This window comes from Salmo salar, chromosome 10 (genome assembly GCF_965601325.2).
Source record: "Salmo salar chromosome 10, fSalSal1, whole genome shotgun sequence".
Lineage (NCBI taxonomy): Eukaryota > Metazoa > Chordata > Actinopteri > Salmoniformes > Salmonidae > Salmo > Salmo salar.
The window spans coordinates 20,790,439-20,816,133 of NC_138300.1; the positions used below are offsets into that span (position 1 = coordinate 20,790,439).

At 43.8% G+C, this 25,695-nt stretch overlaps 1 protein-coding gene across 1 annotated transcript in view; it reads right to left on the bottom strand.

The window, feature by feature from the left end:
* The window catches only part of LOC106613725 (neurocan core protein), a 196,269-nt gene that overhangs the window by 154,741 nt on the left and 15,833 nt on the right, over window positions 1-25,695 (bottom strand). Inside the window, exon 2 of the mRNA XM_014216278.3 lies at window positions 9,001-9,080. Coding sequence (XP_014071753.3) covers window positions 9,001-9,073 — 73 coding nt within the window. The 5' untranslated portion in view covers window positions 9,074-9,080. The remainder of the gene's footprint in view (window positions 1-9,000; window positions 9,081-25,695) is intronic.

The following is a 25,695-nucleotide window of genomic DNA, read 5'->3' on the forward strand; positions in this document are numbered from 1 at the left end:
TAGGCTCATTTCACATGGCAGCTCTCGGCTGGATTTCCCTTTGTAATCTGTGATAGTTAGCAAGCCCTGCCACATCGGATGAGCGTCAAAGCCAGTGTAGTAGGATTCGATCTTAGTCCTGTATTGATGCTTTGCCTGTTTGATGGTTTGTCAGAGAGCGTAACTGGATTTCTTATAAGCGCCCGGATTAGTGTCCCGCTCCTTGAAAGCGACAGCTCTAGCCTTTAGCTCAGTGCAGATGTTGCCTGTAGTCCATGGCATCTGGTTGCGATATGTACAGTACCGGTCAAAAGGTTGGTACTCATGCCAGGGTTTTTCTTAATTTTTCTATTTTCTACATTGTACAGTAGAATAATAGTGAAGACATCAAAACTATGAAATAACACATATGGAATCATGTAGTAACCAAAAAAGGGTTAAACAAATCCAAATATATTTCATATTTTAGATCCTTCAAAGTAGCCATCATTACTTTCTAAGACATGAAGGTCAGTCAATCCAGAAAAGTGCAGTTGCAAAAACCATCAAGCGCTATGATGAAACTGGCTCTCATTAGGACCGCTACAGGAAAAGAATACTCAGAGTTACCTCTGCTGCAGAGGATAAGTTAATTGGAGTTAACGGCACCTCAGATTGTAGCCCAAATAAATGCTTCATATAGTTCAAGTAAGAGACACATCTCAACATCAACTGTTCAGAGGAGACTGCGTGAATCAGGGCTTCATGGTGGAATTGCTGCAAAGAAACCACTATTAAAGGACACCAATAATAAGAAGAGACTTGCTTGGGCCAAGAAACACCTTTGGTCTGATGAGTCCAAATCTGAGATTTTTGGTTCCAACCGCCGTGTCTTTGTGAGACGCAGAGTAGGTGAACGGATGATCTCCGCATGTGTGGTTCCTACCATGAAGCATGGAGGAGGAGGTGTGATGGTGTGGGGGTGCTTTGCTGGTGACACTGTCAGTGATTTATTTAGAAATCAAGGCACACTTAACAAGCATGGTTACCACAGCATCCTGCAGCGATATCGACATCCCATTTGGTTTGCACCTAGTGGGACTATCATTTGTTTTTCAACAGGACAATGACCCAAAACACACCTCCAGGCTGTGTAAGGGCTATTTGACCAAGGAGAGTGATGGAGTGCTGCATCATATAACCTGTCCTCCACAATCACCTGACCTCAACCAAATTGAGATGGTTTTGGATATGTTGGACCTCAGAGTGAAGGAAAAGCAGCCAACAGGTGCTCAGCATATGTGGGAACTCCTTCAAGACTGTTGGAAAAGCATTCCTCATGAAGCTAGTTGAGAGAATTCCTAGAATGTGAAAAGCTGTCATCATCACAAAGGGTGGCTACTTTGAAGGATCTAAAATATTAAATATATTTTGATTTGTTTAACCCTTCTTTTGTTACTACATGATTCCATATGTGTTATTTCATAGTTTTGATGCCTTCACTATTCTACATTGTGGAAAATTGTAAAAATAAAGAAATACCCTTGAATGAGTAGGTGTGTCCAAACTTCTGACTGGGACTGTACGTACGGTCACTGTGGGTACGACATCGTCAATGCACTTATTAATGAAGCAGGTGACTGATGTGGTATACTCCTCAATGCCATTCCAGTCTGTTCCAGCAAAATAGTCCTGTAGTTTGGCGTCCGCTTCATTGGACCACTTCCGTATTGTGCACATCACTGGTACTTCCTGTTCGACTTTTTGCTTGTATGCAGAAATAAGGAGGACAGAGTTATGTTCAGATTTGCCAAACTGAGGATGAGGGAGAGAGGTTACGTTACATTAGGCTACCACTGTAATAGAGTTTGTATAATATAATATGCACAGTATAGTATCCTTCGTCTTGATCGCATTTTACCTGTTTAGTATGATATATTACGTTCGTCTGCTTTAGTAAGATATGCTACGTTAGACTGCTTTAGGATGATATCCTACGTTAGGTTAGGGGTTAAGATTTGTGTTAAGGTTAGGTTTAGGAGTAGGGTTAAGGTTAGGGTTAGTTCACATGCTAAGTAGCTTAAAAGTATTAAGTAGTTGCTAGTTAGCTAGAATTCTAAAGTTGTCAATGATGCGATTTGAACACACAACCTCTGTGTTGCTAGACGTTCACATTATACGCCCTACCAACCCCCCTCCTTTCGTTTTTGCCTTAACTAAACTAGTGTCCAAATACATTTGAGTGTCCCTGATTTAGTAAAATATGATATGTTTTAAAATATTAAAATACACTGCTCAAAAAAATAAAGGGAACACTAAAATAACATTTAAGTCATTTAACACATCCTAGATCTGAATGAATGAGATAATCTTATTAACTACTTTTTTCTTTACATAGTTGAATGTGCTGACAACAAAATCACACAAAAATAATCATTGGAAATCCAATTTATCAACCCATGGAGGTCTGGATTTGGAGTCACACTCAAAATTAAAGTGGAAAACCACACTACAGGCTGATCCAACTTTGATGTAATGTCCTTAAAACAAGTCAAAATGAGGCTCAGTAGTGTGTGTGGCCTCCACGTGCCTGTATGACCTCCCTACAACGCCTGGGCATGCTCCTGATGAGGTGGCGGATGGTCTCCTGAGGGATCTCCTCCCAGACCTGGACTAAAGCATCCGCCAACTCCTGGACAGTCTGTGGTGCAACGTGGCGTTGGTGGATGGAGCGAGACATGATGTCCCAGATGTGCTCAATTGGATTCAGGTCTGGGGAATGGGCGGGCCAGTCCATAGCATCAATGCCTTCCTCTTGCAGGAACTGCTGACACACTCCAGCCACATGAGGTCTAGCATTGTCTTGCATTAGGAGGAACCCAGGGCCAACCACACCAGCATATGGTCTCACAAGGGGTCTGAGGATCTCATCTCGGTACCTAATGGCAGTCAGGCTACCTCTGATGTGGAGGGCTGTGCGGCCCCCCAAAGAAATGCCACCCCACACCATGACTGACCCACCGCCAAACCGGTCATGCTGGAGGATGTTGCAGGCAGCAGAACGTTCTCCACGGCGTCTCCAGACTGTCACATCTGTCACATGTGCTCAGTGTGAACCTGCTTTCATCTGTGAAGAGCACAGGGCGCCAGTGGCGAATTTGCCAATCTTGGTGTTCTCTGGCAAATGCCAAACGTCCTGCACGGTGTTGGGCTGTAAGCACAACCCCCACCTGTGGATGTCAGGCCCTCATACCACCCTCATGGAGTCTGTTTCTGATCGTTTGAGCAGACACATGCACATTTGTGGCCTGCTGGAGGTCATTTTGCAGGGCTCTGGCAGTGCTCCTCCTGCTCCTCCTTGCACAAAGGCGGAGGTAGCGGTCCTGCTGCTGGGTTGTTGCCCTCCTACGGCCTCCTCCACGTCTCCTGATGTACTGGCCTGTCTCCTGGTAGCGCCTCCATGCTCTGGACACTACGCTGACAGACACAGCAAACCTTCTTGCCACAGCTCGCATTGATGTGCCATCCTGGATGAGCTGCACTACCTGAGCCACTTGTGTGGGTTGTAGACTCCGTCTCATGCTACCACTAGAGTGAAAGCACTGCCAGCATTCAAAAGTGACCAAAACATCAGCCAGGAAGCATAGGAACTGAGAAGTGGTCTGTGGTTACCACCTGCAGAACCACTCCTTTATTTTGGGTGTCTTGCTAATTGCCTATCATTTCCACCTGTTGTCTATTCCATTTGCACAACAGCATGTGAAATGTATTGTCAATCAGTGTTGCTTCCTAAGTGGACAGTTTGATTTCACAGAAGTGTGATTGACTTGGCGTTACATTGTGTTGTTTAAGTGTTCCCTTTATTTTTTTGAGCAGTATATAATACTACCTGCACCAAACTTTAAATTGTATTTCCAGTCACTAGCATTTCGCCCCATCCTAAAATTGGTTTAGACATTATTATTTTGCCCCCTGCCTAAATATAGAGAGAAATATGGTGTCTCCTATTGCCCTGGAAGAGGTGTTCACTAATGTATCCCTTAAACAATGTAAACTATGCTTTGGTGCTGTTATTGCGCACACAATTTATATTTGGCACAAAATTGGCCATACTCCAATATTTCACAATAATTGCTTGCGATCTGGAGTGTGGCCTTTTGCATCCCCCCTATGGGCCAGATGTGGAATCGGTACCCTTACAGATATCACGGACATAATGGTTTGAGAACATTCCATACACATTACCAGGCATCTCCTTTTTTAGATATTTACAATTTAAGTCAGCTTTGCTGGCCTATGGAGTCCCTTGGGAAACCCAACTACCAAACCATTCAATGAATAAATAAATTATCTAAGTTCCCGAAAGGACTGATCTCTATAATATATAAACAACTTTTGGAAAGCTTATATTCTGAGCTAGCCATTAAAAAAGTTTGGCCCACAGATCTAATTGCACTTGAACAACCCTTTAACTGGAACTGAACATGGAAAACTATGACCTTGGCATCCCGTAATCCCAACCATCAATTTATACATTTTAAGTTTTTTCACAGACTGTATTTAACACCAAGGAGACGTTTTACGATGAAATTGGACCCAACTCCTAACTGTTCTCTGTGTCCCCTAAAGGTATCCACATGTTTCTCAGCAAAAACTGTTTGGAACAGTTTGTGAATATATGACAACATTTTGTGAAGTTTTTGTTAGTTTTGGTCTTCGGCAAAGGTTTCTTTGGTTGTTCGTGCACACTGCATTTTTTCTCGAGGCAAGCCGAAGTCAGTAGCTGAAGTCTACAACCCTTCATCAATGATTTGGCTCCCGAGTGGCGCAGCGGTCTAAGACACTGCATCTCAGTGCAAAAGGCATCACTACAGTCCCTGGCTCAAATCCAGGCTGTGTCACATCTGGCTGTGATGGGGAGTCCTATAGGGTGGAGCACAATTGCCCCAGCGTTGTCTGGGTTTGGCTGGGGTAAGCTGTCATTGTAAATAATAATTTGTTCTTAACTGACTTGCTTAGTTAAATAAATTTGTCACAGAGCTCTGTGTAGGATGGGATGAAATGCTAGTGTCTGGAAAAACAATTACAAATTTGGTATGGATCGTATTATATTTTAATATCTTAAAACATAATATATTTTACTAAATCTGGGACACTCAAATTAGTATGATATGTTACAGTAGGGATTCTTCAATGCCTACTTTTGTTTCAAAGTAGATTTGTTTAAGACTATCAAGAATAACTCTGTGTAACACTGATTTCGCCCACTGCAGAAAAATATTAAATGCTTCTGGGGAAAGGTTACAAAATGTATTTAGAATGTATATATTGAATGATTTCCATCTATTATGTTACATAATGAATATCTCAATCAATCAGAGATGATTATTCCTGGCAGGCAGAACTGCTGCACTCTTTCCCATTTAACCAGGGGATACAGTTACTGTTAGAAGTTATACCATTAGAATTATCAACAGTGAGAATGAATGGTGCTAACCAAGGAACAATTGAGGCCTGGACAAATATACCTGACTCTGTAAATAACAATTTCAGATAAAGCCCCACACATCCAAACCAATTATACACAGTGGTATAGTGGAGGATATACACTGTATACCCACTTATTTTTCAGTGGGCATTGTCTGTACTCACTTCTTAATCACCACTGATACATACAGTGCATTCTGAAAGTATTCAGACAACTTGACATTTTCCACATTTTGTTATGTTAGTCTTATTCTAAAATGGATGAAATTGTTTTTTCCCCCTCATCAATCTATGTACGGAGAACAAAATGTATGAAATGTATGCATTCACTACTGTAAGTCGCTCTGGATAAGAGGGTCTGCTAAAAAAAAAAAAATGACTCAAATAACCCATAACGACCTAGCAAAAATGTATTTTTTTTTTATTTTTTTTTGCAAATGTATAAAAACTTAAACCGGAAATATCACATTTACAGAAGTATTCAGACCCTTTACGAAGCACTTTGTTTAATCACCTTTGGCAGTGATTACAGCCTTGAATCTTCTTGAGTATGACGCTACAAGCTTGGCACACCTGTATTTAGCGAGTTTCTCTGTCAGGTTGGATGGGGAGTGTTGCTGCACAGCTATTTTCAGGTCTTTCCAGAGATGTTCGATCGGGATCAAGTCCGGGCTCTGGCTGGGCACCTCAAGAACATTCAAAGCCTTGTCCCGAAGCCACTCCTGCATTGTCTTGGCTGTGTGCTTAGGGTCGTTGTCCTGTTGGAAGGTGAATCTTCACCCCCTAGTCTAAGGTCCTGAGCGCTCTGGAGCAGGTTTTCATCAAGGATCTCTCTGTACTTTGCTCTGTTCATCTTTGCCTTTTTCCTGACTAGTCTCACAGTCCCTGCCGCTGAAAAACATCTCCACAGCATGATGCTGCCAACAACATGCTTCACTGTAGGGTTGGTGCCAGGTTTCCTCCAGACGTGACACTTGGCATTCAGGCCAAAGAGTTTGTTGTTTCTCATGGTCTGAGAGTCCTTTAGGTGCCTTTTGGCAAACTCCAAGCGGACTGTCATGTGCCTTTTACTGAGGAGTGGTTTCCATCTGGTCACTCTACCATAAAGGCCTAATTGGTGGAGTGCTGCAGAGATGGTTGTCCTGGAAGGTTCTCCCATCTCCACAGAGGAACTCTGGAGCTCTGTCAGAGTGATCATCGTGTTCTTGGTCACCTCCCTGACCAAGGCCCGGATTGCTCAGTTTGGCCGGGTGGCCAGCTCTAGGAAGAGTCTTGGTGGTTCCAAAGTTTTGGTACCTTTCCCCAAATCTGTGCCTCGATACAATCCTATCTCGGAGCTCTACGGACAATTCCTTAGACCTCATGACTTGTTTTTTTTCTCTGACATGCACTGTCATCTGTGGGACCTTATATAGACAGGTGTGTGCCTTTCCAAATCATGTCTAATCAATTGAATTTACCACAGGTGGACTCCAATCAAGTAGTAGAAACAGCTCAAGGATGATCAATGGAAACAAGATGCACCTGAGCTGAATTTCGAGTCTCATAGCAAGGTCTGAATACTTACGTAAATAAGGTATTTCGGTTTGTTTTCTTTTTAATACATTTGCAAACATTTCTAAAAAACTGTTTTCACTTTGTCATTATGGGGTATTGTGTGTAGATTGATGATAAACAATTATTTTATCAATTTTAGAATAAGGCTCTAACGTAACAAAATGTGGAAAAAGCCAAGGGGTCTGAATACTTTCCAAAGGCACTTAAACAAATCAAAATATATTTTTTAAACACTTTTTTGTTTACTACATGATTCCATATTTGTTATTTCATAGTTCTGATGTCTTCACTATTATTCTACAATGTAGAAAATAGTAAATATAAAGAAAAACCCATGAGTCAGTAGGTGTGTCCAAACTTTTGTCTGGTTATATATATATATATATATATATATAATACATTTAGCTCTGAGACCAGGCTGGGATTCACTGAGGCAAATCATAGATCAGGATACATTCGATATCTGCCTATGACATACTATAGGGCTCATTGTACAGTATGTGGATACAATATTGAGACACAGGATTGTGTCTATATCTTCAGTTTTTCACCAGAGGTATATTCACTAACCAAATGGAAGCAAATGGCCAAAATAGGGAGGGACCAATCTGAACGTGTACAATAAGAGATGCTCATTTTCTTTGCCAAGAAACATTTTCTGTTGTAAACCATTTTGCTACGGCGTGCACTAATGAATACACACAGATTTTTGAGCGGTATTAGCATGGTATTAAGTTGTCAAAATGCAGCTGAGTTTGTTGTTTTAAGCATCAAAGTGGATATTAACAAGTCACATGAATATTTAACAAGTGATGCAGTAAAAAAAACTCAAAATAAAGCTCAACATAGGGGATTAGCGAATGTTCCTGTTTTTCCAGAGACTGTGACTCAAGAGCTAAGTATTGCAGGATAAATGGAGCTGGGAGATTTGTTGTCTTCCCTGCCCTAAATGCCTCATCATTTGCCTCTACTAAAAGTCCAGCTCCAGTATTTATAGTGAGATAAAATGAATGGAATCAATCCCCTCGTCCCTAAGCTGTGAGGGCCTGCCAACAGTCCCAGCCCTATAGGGATGACGGAAGTGTGTGTGTGTGTGTGTGTCTAAGCCATCCTCCATAAACTGCAACCCTCCAAAGGGTAGTGCTACCAAGATCTGTTTTAATCAGATGAACCCTTTTTTAAAGACAAGGGTACTTTGTAAGGAAAAGGGTTCTACCTAGAAGCTTTAACATCTTAAGAACTGTTTTTGGAAGAAAGGGTTCTTTGATGATTCTTTGGAAGGCAAAACTGATTATTTGGAAGGCAAGAAGGGTTCTTCATAGAGCCATATATAATATTTCCCAGCATGCTCTGTTGCAGGGAGATTTTCAGAATTGTTTGTTTCACTGTAATATCTGTTTTTGCATGTAATTGATTGGTTGATGCATTTAACGCGACACAAAGATAAATAACATACCGTTTTCTAAACTAATCCAATCTGTTAGTAATTGGATTTATTGCACCCGTTTGTGGTAGTCTCAGTATTCCATCTTCCCTACCCTGGCAGTCATTCTGAATGCAGGTTTCGGGTGATTAACAAATGCACTTGTTGGATATCCTAACTCTGGTTGGATTTCAATAGGAATTCCAATAAATTTGACTTGACATCACTTTGCAAGCCAGCATAATTCGACTTGCAGGCCTGAAGTGGCCTGTTAACCAGGAGATTCCTAACACCACGTGGTTAGGGTAGAACTAAGCCCTCAAAGAAAGGCCTTATGATATATGTAATTTTAAAGGCTGATAAGGCTGGTGGAACCTTTCATAGATAAAAGGGTTCTCGGTAGAACTCTTCATAGAGTGTTCTAGGTAGAACCATATACAAAGGGTTCTTTATAGAACCCTACATAGAGAGTTCTAAATAAGACATTTCTCCATAAACTGCAAAGGGTTCTGCCCAGCACCAAAAAGGGTTCCCCCATTGGGACAAACCGAAGAACCCTGTATGGTTCTACTTACCATAGCCCAGAGAGAGCAGGAGGGCCGTCAGCAGAGCCTGCAGTCCACAGACAGGGACCACCGCACCCAGCATCCTGGACCTGAGAGAGAGAGAGAGATCTTTAGAATTATAATCACTCAAGTTGCCGATATGTTTGCATGTACACTCCCTTTCTCCTTCCCTTAACGTTCCAGCTAGAGTGGAGACAGGAGGAGACAGCTGAGAGGTGGACAGGAGGCATAGCCATTAGAATCCCATCACAGACAGGCCCTTCTAGTGACAAATCAGACAGGAGTGATTTCTGTGGTTTGAAATCACCTGCTGGCCCTACATCAGGGGAGGGCACTGATAATGTAGCCGACTTTACAATCTCCCTACAATCAAAGACTGATTTCTGCCAATAACAGCCCAGTCAGTAGGTCTATAATACAGTCTGATTAACAATCAGGTGGATAATATATTTGTATTGAAGAATGTGTTATTATTTGGCAACCCTTCAGCTTCCTCTGATTCCTATACCAAAATAAAGTATGTTTTCACTGTTCTACATCAAAACAGCTGAGCAACACAACACAACAAGCAAATAGAACATGATTGAAGCCTATGTTCCCATGGCAATTGTTACACATGGCATATTTGACTTTTTCACTAAGCACACACAAAATCAAAGATGCAGGAATTCTTGGATCTAGTGAGGGTGGAGGCAGCTGGTATGTGAGAGAGCCTAGTGTTTATATTAGTTTATTGGAAAATGCAGCTTTTCTGTGTCATTGGGAAGGTGAAAAACAGCCTCACGGGTTGACACCTTACATTTGGAAATATAATGCTACAGAACGTGTCATCCTTGCCAAGTTAGATTGCTTATTTTCTTTCAATAATAGTTTTTCTTTCACAAATTTTCCAATAAGAATACAAACACATGTGTGTCCAGATTTCTCTATTGAAGCTTATGTCAAATGTAAGTGATTTGCTTATTTTTTAGAATTTATAAAAGTACAGCCTCAGAGCTTCAAAATGATATATTGTACGTTGTAGTTGGAATGAAGCATAGGAACGTTATGCTGGGAAAGTTGATAAACTTGTTATCCTACTTAAATGAAAAGTAGGGGTAAATACCCGTTCGAAAGATTTTTATGAAAGTTTCGCACTGACTAGAGAACTCTTGTTTGTTTACGCCCATTCAGCATCTTTTGCACAATCTTAAGCCTTAGCCCCACCCCACCCACACATGTAAGTATATGTGAGTCAGCACGGCATTGTCCTCCAGAAAGTAGGTCTCTCCATAAACCCAGCTAAATTCACAGAAGCAGTGTTTTTGAGAGCTGTAGCAACACTTTTGCAGTTGTCCATAGCTGTATCTCTCCAAAAATCTGAGATATATAAATCTATATACTGACCAGGGAGGAGCCATTCAGTTATAGACAGACCAATCAGGACTCATCTCTCAGCATGTCCAACTGTTCCAATATCTCATCCAATCATGACTACCCAGGAAAGATGTTGTCTTTCTTCCTATATAGCTCAGTGCTTGCTCCTTGGCTCAACTAGGCTGATAATTAAAAATGTGTATTCATATTTACTGATCCAATACAAGTTTGTAATTAAGCCACATGAAAGTTCACATGTTCAAGAAGGCATTTCAGACAAAAATAAACATTCGCAAATGGCCCTACTGTGAAGTAGGAACCAGCAGCAGACTCTGTAACTCGTCACATTTCTTAATGAAGAAAAGTGAGGTCCTAATCTCAATCTTGATAGAAGAATCATGAAAACCCTGTGAAAAATATGCCTTAAATTAAATTCAAATCAAATAAAATTTTATTTGTCACATGTGCCAAATACAACAGGTGAAATGCTTACTTAACCAACAATGCAGTTCAAGAAATAGAGTTAAGAAAATATTTACTAAATAAAAGGAAGGTTTTTATTTTTTAAATAACACAAGAAAATGACATAACAATAACGAGGCAATATACAGGGGGTACCGGTACCGAGTCAATATGCGGGGGTACAGGTTAGTCAAGGCAATTTGTAAAATGACTATGAATAGATAACAAAACAGTGAGCAACAGCAGTGTAAAAACAAAGGGGGGGGGGGGTCAATGTAAATAGTCTGGGTGGCCATTTGATGAATTGTTCAGCAGTCTTAAGGCTTGGGGGTAGAGCCTTTTGGTTCTAGATTTGGCCCTTGCTCTGCGGTAGAAGAGAGAACAGTCTATGACTTTGGTGACTGTAGTCTTTGACCATTTTTTGGGCCTTCCTCTGATACTGCCTAGTATATAGGACCTGGATGGCAGGAAGCTTGGCCCCAGTGATGTACTGGGCCGTTCACACTACCCTCTGTAGCGCAGTTGCCATACCAGGCGGTGATGCAACCGGTCAGAATGCTCTTGATGGTGCAGTTGTAGAACTTTTTGAGGATCTGAGGATCCACGCCAAATCTTTTCAGTCTCCTTTGGGGCAAAAGGTGTTGTTGTGCCCTCTTCACAACTGTCTTGGTGTGTTTGGACCATGAGAGTTTGTTGGGGATGTGGACACCAAGGAACTTGAAACTCTCAACCTGCTCCACTTCAGCCCCATCGATGTTAATGAGGGCCTGTTCGGCCCTCCTTTTACTATATTCCACGATCAGCTCCTTTGTCTTGATCACACTGAGGGAGAGGTTGTTGTCCTGGCACCACACGACCAGGTCTGACCTCCTCCCTATAGGCTGTCTCATTGCTGTCGGTGATCAGGCTCACTGTTGAATACAACTTTACTAATCCCCACCAGGGACAATCAGAGCACAAGCACACATTTACATCAATTCTCCACATTATACATCATAAAGAGATAAGCAACCAGCTTTACAACCAGGTACAGTATGTGTTGCCCGGCTCAACTAAACTAAACCCTGACCTGTCTGTTGTTACAGTATGACAAAGGGTTATCACCTGTCCAGTCCAGATAGTAGGGTCCAGTGTGTGTTGAGTGTAAACTAAATTCCAGTGAGATGTCAGTCCCTGGATGGAGGACAGAGAAACCCTGTGTATAAATAATGGATGTGGCAGCTCTGGAGATACGACGTCCAGCCCGGCGCGGCGGCCAAGGGGCGAAATCCGAGGCGAGGGTACCAGAGATGGGACACAGATAGCTGGTGTCCATTACAGCCATGCTATTCGCTCAGACTGTCTCAAAGGCAATCAAGGACAAACACAGACAGCCCAGCCAGGCTATTCTCTATGGGAGGAATATAGATGGGACCATTTAGGCATGCTTTATCCCTCCTAAATATTACAGGAACAACAGAACAATGCTTGAATGCTGCCCAAATGATGATGTGATATCATGCTAGGGGCAGGACTTTTTCCAGATCACGTGACCTGACCAGGGAAAACTTCTGGCTCTAGTAATAGCCTCCGGCCTTGTCACACCCTGATCTGTTTCACCTGTCCTCGTTATTGTCTCCACCCCCTCCAGGTGTTGCTTGTTTACCCCAGTGTATTTATCCCTGTGTTTCCTGTTTCTCTGTGCCAGTTCATCTTCTATGTCCAAGCCTACCAGCGGTTTTTCCTGTTTTCCTGCTTAGCCTTTTTGCCTTTTTCTAGTCCTCCCGGTTTTGACCCTTGCCTGTTCTGGACTCTGTACCCGCCTACCTGACCATTCTGCCTGCCCTGACTTCGAGCCTGCCTGCCACACTGTACCTCCTGGACTCTGGTTATCTGGTTATGACCTTTTGCCTGTCCATGATCATTCTCTTGCCTATTCCCTTTGGATTTATTAAACATCTTAAACTCCAACTATCTGCCTCCTGTGTCTGCATTTGGCTCTCACCTAGTGTCATGATAGGCCGACAGTATTTCCTGGTTAGGGAATTTCAGAGCCATAATTATTAGGCTCCTTAGTACCATGCTAGGGGTGCGGGAAGAATGCCAAGTGAATTCCTTGCTAACGAAGCCTAGAAAATATCATATTCCCTTTTCTAGACTACTTGTATCTCCAAAGGCTCCTCATGACACACAGACCCACTTCAGTTCAATCCCAGATCAATACAGTCTCTTCAGAGCACCGTGGCCCTTTCTCTACATCATCAATACTAAGAAAGCCTTCTATTCATGTGTGTTTTATAGGGCTAAGTCACAACGTATTGTTGGCTCTGACCTTGCCACATCATCAATACAAACAAAGCCTTTTGGTGGCCCTAAGCGAGATTTGGTTGGGGGGGTCCCCCACCTCACGGGCAAAACATTTTAGTGGCCCCCCTCTTGACGACGGCAGAGATAAACATTTTAGTTTTAAAGTTAATCTCCTGCAATTCTACACATTTTGCCATGGGGCGTCGTTTATAACACATTTCATGCAATTCTACTCAATTTGCCATGGGGCAGAGACAAACACTTGCAGTTTTACAGCTAATTTCCTGCAATTCTACCCATTTTGGCATGACTTATGCCATGTTAATATGATATCTGAGTGAGAGTGACTAATGAAATCAATGGAGGCCCCCTGGAGGTCAGGGCCCCTGGGCATGTGCCCTGGTTTCCCATTCGGTATTCGGCCATGATTACTACAAGTTTAGATAGCTGACTAGACTAGTTTACCAATCAGTTTTTTTTAGCTGACATGGCTTATTGAGTGAATGTCAGTGACTGACATACAAGAGATAAACTGTTGATGCACAGCCAAATGTAGAAATTACACCTTGGGTATTCTTCCTTTCAAACCCCGAATTAGTTCCTCATTTTTTTATGTTTCTTATACCCATGGCCCGGCCCTCCTTGCCACTATCTTGAGCCATTTTCTTTGCATCTCCAGCAGGTTCTCTCTCTCTCTCTCTCTCTCTCTCTCTCTCTCTCTCTCTCTCTCTCTCTCTCTCTCTCTCTCTCTCTCTTTCTCTCTCTTTCTCTCTCTCTTTCACAGCACTTATTCTTCTTGTCTTCGACCTCTATGCTGCCAGCATGACTCAGGAGTATCTCTTAATTGTATTTTCGAGTTGGAGACATACTGTTCTACCATACCTCTGTGAGCAGGGGACAGCCGCCAAGCTGTGAGTGTCCTTTGAAATACCAACTCTCTCTGCTCAGCTGGCTCACCGGACTGGACGCCACCTCAACGCCAACATGAACCTGCTCCTGTATAGACATCTGCATACATTTCTCAGTCAGTCACCACATACACGTGCACACACACCGACGCACGCGCGCACACCCATACAGAAACCTCTACACACAGCCACACATACAGTGCAGTTGGAAAGTATTCAGACCCCTTGACTTTCCACATTTTGTTATGTTATAGCCTTACTCTAAAATTGATTCAATACATTTTTTCCTCATCAATCTACACACAATACCCCATAATGACAAAGCGATAACAGGTTTTTAGACATTTTTGCAAATGTATTAAAAATAAAAAAACAAATACCTTATTTACATAAGTATTCATATCCTTTGCCATGATACTCGAAATTGAGCTCAGGTGCATCCTGTTTCCATTGATCATCCTTGAGATGTTTCTAAAACTTCATTGGAGTCCATCTCTGGAGAGACCTGAAAATAGCTGTGCATCGATATTCCCCATCCAACCTGACAGAAGAATGGGAGAAACTCCCCAAATACAGGTGTGCCAAGCTTGTAGCGTCATACCAACAAAGACTCAAGGCTGCGATCCATGCCAAAGGTGCTTCAATAAAGTACTGAGTAAAGGGTCTGAATACTTATGTACATGTGATATTTCAGCTTTTTTATTTATACATTTGCAAAGATTTCTAAAAACCTGTTTTTGCTTTGTCATTATGGGGTATTGTGTCTAGATTGATGAAGGGGAAAAAAACAATTTAGTACATTTTAGAATAAGGCTGTAACTTCACAAAATGTGGAAAAAGTCAAAGGGACTGAATACTTTCCGAATGCACTGTAGCCAGAAAGTCTATATACAGTGCCATACATTTACATTTGAGTCATTTAGCAGAAGGTCTTATCCAAAGCATCTTACAGGAGCAATTAGGGTTAAGTGCCTTGCTCAAGGGCACATCGGAAGATTTTTCACCTAATCGACTCAGGGATTCGAACCAGCAACCTTTTGGTTACTGGACCAACATTCTTAACCAGTACCGCTACCTGCCACTAGGCTACCTACCGCTATCGCTACCGCTATCTGCCGCTAGGCTACCTACCACTACCTGCCCCAACCGCTACCTGCCGCTAGGTTACCTACCACTACCACTACCTGCCTCTACCTGCTGCTACCGCTACCTGCATCTACCGCTACCTGTCGCTAGGCTACCTACCAGTAACGCTACCTGCATCTACCGCTACCTGTCGCTAGGCTACCTACCACTAACGCTACCTGCCTCTACCACTACCTGCCGCTAGGTTACCTACCAGTAACGCTACCTGCCGCTACCGCTACCTGTTGCTAGGCTACCTACCACTACCACTACCTGACTCTAGCTACCTGCCGCTAGGCTACCTACCACTACCACTACCTGCCGCTACCGCTACCTGTCGCTAGGCTACCTACCACTACCACTACCTGCCGCTGGGTTACCTACCAGTAACGCTACCTGCCGCTACCGCTACCTGTTGCTAGGCTACCTACCACTACCACTACCTGCCTCTAAGCTACCTACCACTAACGCTACCTGCCACTACCGCTACCTGCCGCTACCGCTACCTGCCGCTAGGTTACCTACCTACTCTCAGTGTCTTTCACAATCATAACCCGTTTCAGATTAGACATACTGTAATTACAGTCTTAGCGTTGCTACTAACATTATTGGTCACATACACATGGTTAGCAGATGTTATTGCGAGTGTAGCGAAATGTTTGAGACCAGAACAGGTGTGTACTGTCCTGTACCACCCACTGAGACAGTGTCCCATACTGAGAAGACTCGGGGAAGTCACTGGGAGCCTCACTAGATCTCCACACAGTCTCCACTGCTTCATCCCAGCTGGTTGGAAGCTCTGCTCAGCCTGACTGTTCTCTCCATGCTGTCCCACCCAGACGGCAGGGAGAGAGGGAAGGAGGGAGGGAAGGAGGCTTCCATATGCTGTTACGACCAGGCAGGAGTTCATGCTGTCCCTCTATGGAGCCTCTTTCTATCCTTCTCTCTGTCAACTTTCTTCCCTTTTCCCACAAGTTCTCTATCATTCTTTCTGTCTACCCTATTTCTTCCTTTCTATCCCTCCATGGATTCTCCCTGTATATCTGGTCCCTCCCTCCTTTCTATCCCTCCATGGAGTCTCCCTCTCTCTGTCTGCTCCATCCCTCCTTTCTATCCCTCCATGGAGTCTCCCTCTCTCTGTCTGCTTCCTCTCCTTTCTTCCGTGCCATCGTGCATTATGAACCAGGCTCATTAATCACTCACTTCCCTGTCACTCCATCAGCTCACACTGTCATTGTCCCTGCAGCAGTCAGTCATTCAGTCAGTCACATACACACACACAAACACACATGGATGCACGGACGCAGACACCCACTCACACACAGACCAACGCACGCATGCACACACACACAATGCCATTTTCATTTTGGACTCAGACCCATCAACAGCTATGTAGGTGACAAATTAGAAATTAGGTGACAAAATACACTACCGTTCAAAAGTTTGGCGTCACTTAGAAATGCCCTTGTTTTTAAAAGAAAAACACATTTTTTGTCTATTAAAATCACATCAAATTGATCAAAAATACAGTGTAGACATTGTTAATGTTGTAAATGACTATTGCAGCTGGAAATGCTGGAAATCTACCTAGGCGTACATAGTCCCATTATCAGCAACCATCACTCCTGTGTTCCAATGGCACGTTGTGTTAGTTAATCCAAGTTTATCATTTTCAAAAGCTAATTGATCATTAGAACCGTTTTGCAATTATGTTAGCACAGCTGAAAACTGTTTTTCTGGTTAAAGAAGCAATAAAACTGGCCTTCTTAGACTGGTTGAGTATCTGGAGCATCAGCATTTGTGGGTTTGATTAAGGCTCAAAATGGCCAGAAACAAAGAACTTTCTTCTGAAACTTGTCAGTCTATTCTTGTTCTAAGAAATGAAGGCTTCTGGGGCACAACAAACACAATGTCTGTCTGTGGTGCAGTACATTCAGATGGTGGTGCAGTACATTCAGATGTCTCTCTGTGGTGCAGTACATTCAGATGTCTCTCTGTGGTGCAGTACATTCAGATGTCTCTCTGTGGTGCAGTACATTCAGATGTCTGTCTGTGGTGCAGTACATTCAGATGTCTGTCTGTGGTGCAGTATATTCAGATGTCTGTCTGTGGTGCAGTACATTCAGATGTCTGTCTGTGGTGCAGTACATTCAGATGTCTGTCTGTGGTGCAGTACATTCAGATGTCTGTCTGTGGTGACATACATTCAGATGTCTGTCTGTGGTAAAATACATTCAGATGTCTCTCTGTGGTGCAGTACATTCAGATGTCTGTCTGTGGTGCAGTACATTCAGATGTCTGTCTGTGGTGCAGTACATTCAGATGTCTGTCTGTGGTGAAATACATTCAGATGTCTGTCTGTGGTGACATACATTCAGATGTCTGTCTGTGGTGACATACATTCAGATGTCTGTCTGTGGTGACATACATTCAGATGGCCCATTGGCATGCCATTTGGTTGAGCGCTCTAACTCTACCTAGCTGCATCCACGCTAGCATCCACGCTAAAATCCATGCTAGCATCCAGCGCTCTGACTACCTAGATAGCATCCACACTAGCATCCACGCTAAAATCCATGCTAGCATCCAGCGCTCTGACTACCTAGATAGCATCCACACTAGCATCCACACAAATGCCAAGCCGGAGCGGATGAGTGCAAGTTGAATCTTAAGCAGCCATACATTTCCCCAATGTGGCGCCTGGCCTGTATGTGTACTATATGAGAGCCCGTAGCTGGCCTGTGGGTCCCCCTCCACCAGTCCGGCTCTGCATCATCATCGCAGCCTACAATCTGCTCTCACACACGGGCATTCAAAAACACACATGCATAAAATAAAGCGCACGCACATCCCACCATGATTGAGGCTGAAGGCTCAGTTGATAAAAGGAGGATTATTGGCGTTTCAACAGCGTTGAATGATAATGAAGTCAATGCCAACCTGCTGTATGGGCATGTGAATGTCGGCGTGTGTGTGAATGCATGTGCATGCGTGTGTTCTTTGTGTGTGAGTGTGTTTTATGTATGGGTGTGTGTGCGGGAGCCTATTTGTCCCTGTGAGTGTTTGCATGAGTGTTTCTCAGTGAACAGCAGTGTGCCCTTGTTCCCTATATGAGTGAGGGATTGTTTATGCTGACATGAAAAGATGCAATTATGCAGGAGATGGACTATTCACGGGACGAAAGGATGGAGGGAGGAGGAGGCTGTGTGCCACATTAACGCTAAACTCCTGAAAGGCCCTGTCAATTACAATGGAGTGCTCCTCACGGGCTCTCTCTCTCTCTCTCTCTCTCTCTCGCCGATTGCATCTAATGTGCCTGGATGTGGCCAGGGCAGCAGGGAATGCAGAGTGTGTTTATTTCCCCTGCATACAAGTGTGTATTTATACTGTATGTTTTTCCACTCTCCTGCTGATGCTACCGACAACACAAAAGGTTGGATGTATTCTCGCATCATGGCCAAGCGCTGGGCCGTGAAAGAGACAAGAGGGAAGGTATTGGAGAGGATTTCTCCATGCAGAGCCCAGCCTGCCCAGGACTGTGTGAAAGCATATTACTTCCACCTCAAAGAAACAGTGTCTCCCACTGCCCTCTCTCTCCTATTCAGATGAGCAACCTACCAATGAAATGAGCCTGGCTGGCAGTCAGGGCTTGGCTGGAGGTGGAATATCTCTCCTCTTTAAGATGAAAATAACATAGTGCTCCAATTTGGCATCCAACAGGAGTGGCGTGGTCCTGATTTTAAACGAGGGGAAGAGAGAGAGAGAGAGGGGGGGAGAGAGATAAAAAGGGGAAAGAGTGATCGACGCTCGGTGGCTGTAAAGCCACTTTACAATGTGGCAAATGTTTAACTTGTTCTTGAGCACATCAAGGTCTCCTTGCCTGCTGTCTACTAGAGGAATGTAAATTTGGGCTGAAAGTAAAGTATATTGAACATTTTTCAGCGCAGCGTGGGACACAAGCAGGCTGTGACTGACAGGGCTTCTTTAGGGAAAGCCTAGCGGTTAAGTGCATTGGGCCAGTAACCGAAAGATCACTGGTTCAAATCCTAAGCTGACTAGGTAAAAAATCTGGCGATGTGCCCTTGAGCAAGACACTTAACCCTAATTGCTCCTGTAAGTCGCGCTGGATAAGAGCATCTGCTAAACTACTGAAATGTTTACATTTTACATTTAAATAAATGTGTGTCCTGTTCTGTCTGCTGTTGCCTTACCTAACCAACCCATCACTGTAACCTTGGTGTTAGATCAATACTTGACAATCACGGAGGATGAGGAGGAAGAGGAGGGGCAGTGGTTAGCTATGGCATGCTGAGCCCAAGGAGCCTCTGAAGCAATGGCATGGCTGGCGCAGCGACCATACACACACACACAGAACCTCCTTCCCCAACCTTTGCAGCAATGGCAGTCACAGAAACCCCATTCCTCCAAAGAGTAGGGATAAAACCCCATCCCTCTGACAGTGACTGAGCCTAAACCCTCCCCAAACGCCCTGAGGCATTCACACCTGCAGGGAGCTGTCACAGACAGTGTCACCCCCAGTGTGTTACCCATGGGTTTAACAGAGCGGGCCCAGGACCCTGGACCTTGTTTAGGGAAACATCCCCCACCATAACACACTTCTCAGACGCAGCGCACCACAACCGCCGTGCAGAGACCATGTCATCACTTCATTATTGGCCGAGGTCTGGGGAGAGTAGGGAGGCCATATTTCACATACAGTAACTCTCTCTGGATTACTCTCTCTCTCCTTTCCCCCTCTCTCTCTCTCTCTCCTTTCTTCTCTCTCTCTCATCCACCATCCCTATATCTCTCTCTCTCTCTCTCTCTTTCCTTTCCTCTCTCTCTATTTCCTTTCCTCTCTCTCTCTCATCCACCATCCCTATCTCTCTCTCTCTCTCTCTCCCCCTTCTCTCTCTCATCCACCATTCCCCTCTCTCTCTCTCTCTCTCTCTCTCTCTCTCTCTCTCTCTCTCTCTCTCTGTCTCTCTCTCTCTCTCTCTCTCTCTCTCTCTCTCTCTCATACAACCTTCTCTCTTTCTCTCTCATGCACCATTCCTGTCTTTCTCTCTCTTCCTCCATCCCTCTCTCCCAGCAGTCCCAGTAGATAGGGGCACAGGCAGGCAGCAGGCAGACAGCCAGGCAGCAGGCAGGCAGACGGGATAATTCCAGTGGCTTCTGACTGCCGGCTGTTAAGACTCAGTTAATCAAAGTTACTACGGGCTACAGGCCGCTGAATCACGTTTCAGTAACATGCACTCCAATATGCTGCTGAGATAAACTCTTACATATAAACATCAGAGGATTAAATTGTGTTCCCAACTTCCCAAGTGAAGACTGGGGGGACTTTTAAGATTTTGATTATGGTGTAACCCCCACTCTAAGACACACACCCCCACCACACACGCCCCCCACACCCACACACACACACACACACACACACCACACACACCACACACACACACACACACACACACACACACACACACACACACACACACACACACACACACACACACACACACACACACACACACACACACACACACACCCATCCTAAAACACACACCCCCACAACACACACACACTCAAATCCGTAGAGTCACAGTCAATTGAAGACGCCAACCCACCAGACCTGTTTTTCTTTTTTACATACTTATTTTCTGTGTATTTGAGTATTTTACTATAAACAGCACACTATTTGAAAGTATTTTCTAAATGTATTTCCAAATAAATAATTTCAAATATCAAACAGACCTGGTTCAAATGCATGGGAGTATGTAAGTAGTTCCATAAATACAGTGTATTTGAGTACTTTCAAATACATGCAAATACTTTCCAAGTGTATTTCCAAATACAGTCCACTCAACTACTTGTGTTTTCAAATGTAAAATATCCAAATACTTACTTCCAAATTACTTTGAAATTAGTTAACCCTAAATAGTATTTCAACCGATGTCTGGTTGCCACAGATACAGAACGGATAATATGTCATCACCCAGGATTCCTCAGTCAGTAACACAGCCCATGTCTCCCCTGTGTGAACTAGATCACTTTGATATCTGTGAGTTATTAGGAACAACAATGAACAATTAGCTCCAGTACACCATCCCTCAGCACTGCTCAGCACTCCCCACAATGTGAAAGGGAGGTTAATTAACTAACGATAGGAGCTGTCTGTCTGCTGTTTAGGAAGCTCTCTAATCCATTCCCTGAGTTGAACACACACACACACAAACACACACACACACACACACACACACACACACACACACACACACACACACACACACACACACACACACACACACACACACACACACACACACACGCACAGACGCACACACACACACAAGCAGGAGAGAGACTGTGGGGAGACGCTTGGAGAGAGTTTGTGGAGGAGCCTCTCCTAGTCCATCACGGTGCTGTGGTGTGCTGTGGTGTGTGGGTGTGTGTGGGTCGGTGTGTGTGTATGCGCTGTTGGTTTGTGCCCGTAGCTGTGTTTTAATGAGGCTTAACTCTCCCACTGTGGGAGTCAGGGGATCTACTTTTTTACCTTGTCTCCACAGCTGAAGGCAGCTTTTGTTTTAATCATGCCATAAATTACAATACCGTCTGAGATGATGCAAGAATGGTGACAAATGGATGCAGGGACTATGGAAAGGAAGTTGGTAGGGGGTTAGGGGTTGTCAATAGAGCTTAGCTGGACGTTCCAGGCTTCACACAGACGCATGCTGGCACGCACTCGCACACACACACACACAGACAAACAAACACACCAGTTGTGATCGCAGAACCTATTCTGTCCCACGCCATTTCATCCAATCACTTTATGAAATTAAAGCTCATTAAACCATCAGTCACTCCGCACACTGTGAAGCATATGCTGCCTCAGGAGATATCGCTGCGTCCCCAACTAAACACACACACACACACACACACACACACACACACACACACACACACACATGCAGATACACACAAACACACACACACATACACCCAAACCGCATTGGGGAAATTTGCCCACTGTTATGGGGACCAGGATGTCTGCATCACAATCACAGCACCTGAGACATATAGAGGAGCCCTGTGTCCCCACCACACACTCAAACACACACCCTCTCAATCCACACACACCCTCTCAATCCACACACACCCAAAGCCCATCAGAGCCAGAGGGACGTAGACAGACAGAGACAGCCAGATGGGCAGGCTGCCTGGACTAGCTACTGAGGCCCCCTGACAGTCATACCAACACAATAATGATCCAGTCAGATAAGGACCACATGTGTCCGGTCCTCAGCAGCACATAAGAGCTTGACTGACAACTGCTAAACGGTCTGCATGGAGCAGGTGCACTTTGCCTCTAATGATTTAATGAACACAATGTCCCATGAACTCAAAGCCAATGTGAAGATTTTGGCAGATATTTCAATCAATTACTCTGTTACGTACAACAAAAACGTCAATCCAAGTTAATGTATGTGTTATATTTAATTCACCAGTGAAATATATATATTTTTTTTCTGAGTTGAATTCATTCTCCATTGACTGGGAAATAAGGACAATAAGATCCAGAATGATGGTGGTAAGGAAATAAGAAATCAATATGGAGAGGTAAGAACGGAAAGATCGACGGAAGAGAGCGAGAGAATCTTAACAAAGGTGAAACCATAAAGAAGGGATTGTGGGAATGAAGCAGTGAAGGAGAGAGAAGAGAATGTAGAGGATATGGTAGAGGGGGTGAGACTTCCAGTCTTCCAGTCAGATGTGAGCGAAATGACACATCAAACAGAGACACGCTCACAATAGTTGAGACACGCTCACAATAGTTGAGATGAGCTTTGGAAGAGAAATGTGACAGATAGACAGAGAAGAGAAAGAGGGAGAGTGATAAAGAAAGAGAGTGAAAATTGGGGAGAGGCAAAGAGAGGATCAAAGAGAGATATGCTGAGTTGAAAAGAGAGAGAGAGAGTGTGTGTGTGTGTGTGTGTGTGTGTGTGTGTGTGTGTGTGTGTGTGTGTGTGTGTGTGTGTGTGTGTGTGTGTGTGTGTGTGTGTGTGTGTGTGTGTGTGTGTGTGTGTGTGTGTGTGTGTGTGTGTGTGTGTGCGTGGTGTGTGTGAGAGAGAGTGAGAGAGTGAGAAAGAAAGTGAGAGGGAGAAAAGAAGTTGAAAAGAGTGTGAAAGTTAGAAATGTAGCGAAAGAAAAAGAGAGAGAGAGTGTGTGTGTGTGTGTGTGAGGGAGGGAGGGAGGGAGACACACAAACACAGGAAGTCAAACTCTTTCACCTGAGGTACAGTACAGTACTGAACATCACTAAGAAAAGCATGTGAGCTCAGCCTGGGTGGTTGTTTTAAAGTGTGTCTGCTTATTAAATAATCACACTTAGACCAGCTAATGAGTCATGAAAGCCGGCAGATGTTTCTGGATCCTGTTAGAAGGAGAGGGGTGACAGGGGTAGATGAGTGTTGTTTGGGAGGTGTCAGAGGAGAGAAGGAGAGAGGGAAGGAAAGAGTGAAAGAACTAGAGGGGGAAAGAAATGTGTGAGAGACAGATAACAAGAGCGAGTGGGAGAGGAGAGAGCAGGAGGGAGGGAGATTAAGAGAGAAGGTGAGGGAGGATGAGTTACAGAAAGAGAGAAAAATAAGAAAGAGAGAGAGAAAGAGACTGTAGAGAAAAAGACAAAGAAAGAGAAACACTTGGAGTGCAATGTAAAGGTTTTGGCTCGGTGATGGTCTCTCTGTTGTCTGAAATAGATACAGAATGACATCCCCCGGCCATACTGATTCAGAGGCACAGACTCGTTTGGAAAATAAGAATGGATGGCTTCTCCTTTAGGTCAGGGTTCATTTATTTATTTATCTGTGGCCCTCGGTGCCAGGCACAGAGGGACATTTCCCAACTTTCAAATGTTGAGGTCCGAAAACTAATTTCACAGAGAAAGCTACAGGTAGATTTTGCCTTTTAAAGATGCACTCTGCCATTTCCTGGTTGCTAAAATTCTAAAAGTTTGCCTAATTTCAGTTTATGTGACAAAACAAGCAAGTGCAGTGTAGCGAATCATTGTACCATCTAAACCGCTGTGAAACATATTTTGCATAACAAAATATATTGTATTTTTAGCTATTTGAAGCTGGTGCACTAAACCTAAAGTCAAAGACGCAGAAACTAAACTTAAACACGGGAAGCATAGAAATAGATCTACCGCTTGTTACAATTGCTTTCAATGAGAATGACAGATTTATAACTCACATTTCTATGTGAATTTGGTCGGGTCACCCCAAAAGTTACATAATGCAGCTTTAAGTGAGTGTGGAAAGGATGATAGGTATGGGTAATGTTAACTGCAGAAGGACCAAGATTCAAAATACCTGGTGATTCACAACATATTTTTCATGAAGTTCTCCCTCTGCTGTGGTTGGTTATGTGCAATAAGCATACAATAAGCCACCAGAGCAATCGAATAAAAAGCATTTGGGTTATAAAATCGGCAACTGGTGTTTCTCTATCAACCATGTGAATGTTCAACGCACTCTTTTTGACAGTCTGATTGCTCATAGTAAATCCTTAGTATCATTAACACCATCAATGTCCATAGTATCATTCTGACAAAAGGGAGACATTGAATGTGGCAAACGAAGCCATAGAGTCAACAGGGATTTCTGACATTTTTTCTGCTCTCTTTCTCTCCCAGAGTAATGCTCCAGATATCACAGTACCGTATTACCCATCCTTTCTCCCTCATCCCTCTTTCCTTCCCTCGCTCTCTCCTCCCTCCTTTACCACCCCCATCTTGTAAGCTACACAGGCTCCCGGGTAATTGCATTTCAACAGACAGTTCAAACGATGGCATGAAATAATTAGTGACAAAACTGATGCAATCTCCGGCATGTTGATCATCTAGCCAGCCCTGCTGTGGCCTCAGGGAGAGGTACTGTAGGTGCTGGTGGGATAAAGTGGATCCTCTATAGGTTTATACTGAACACAAACCTGGTACACTAGACACTACACGGTTACTATATTCTATGGCGATGCAGGGAGGGATAGGTGCGTGGTAGATGATAGTGCAGTCTGTGGTAAATGTATACTGTATAGGCTGCACACATGATGCATGCACACCACACAGACACACTCTACAGGATAACTAGCCTAAACGATGGATCTGCATTGATTCTGCAGCTCTGTTTGCACCTGGACGAATGAACAGAGGCAGCACATCTTCCTGACACCGACGTAGAACACTTTGATCAGCGGCGCCCAAGCATGTTTTTACCAGTAATTGGCACGCTTTAAATGATCTGACTGCTACTGTCTGTACCACACAGAGCCGTGATGGAGGCAAAGTGTCATATGATCTGGCTGACTGACTGATGCTCATCTGGAAACCATTGCTCTGCTGAAGCTACTCTGACAGCTCTTAAAGTTTCACTGATATTCCTACCATAGCCAGGTGTTCAAATGGGAAGATTTTGGTGGGCATACTTGATGGTAACATGGAATGGAATTGTGTACATGCAATTAATATTCTGCGTCCTTACATGCATTTGGAAAGAATTCAGACCCCTTG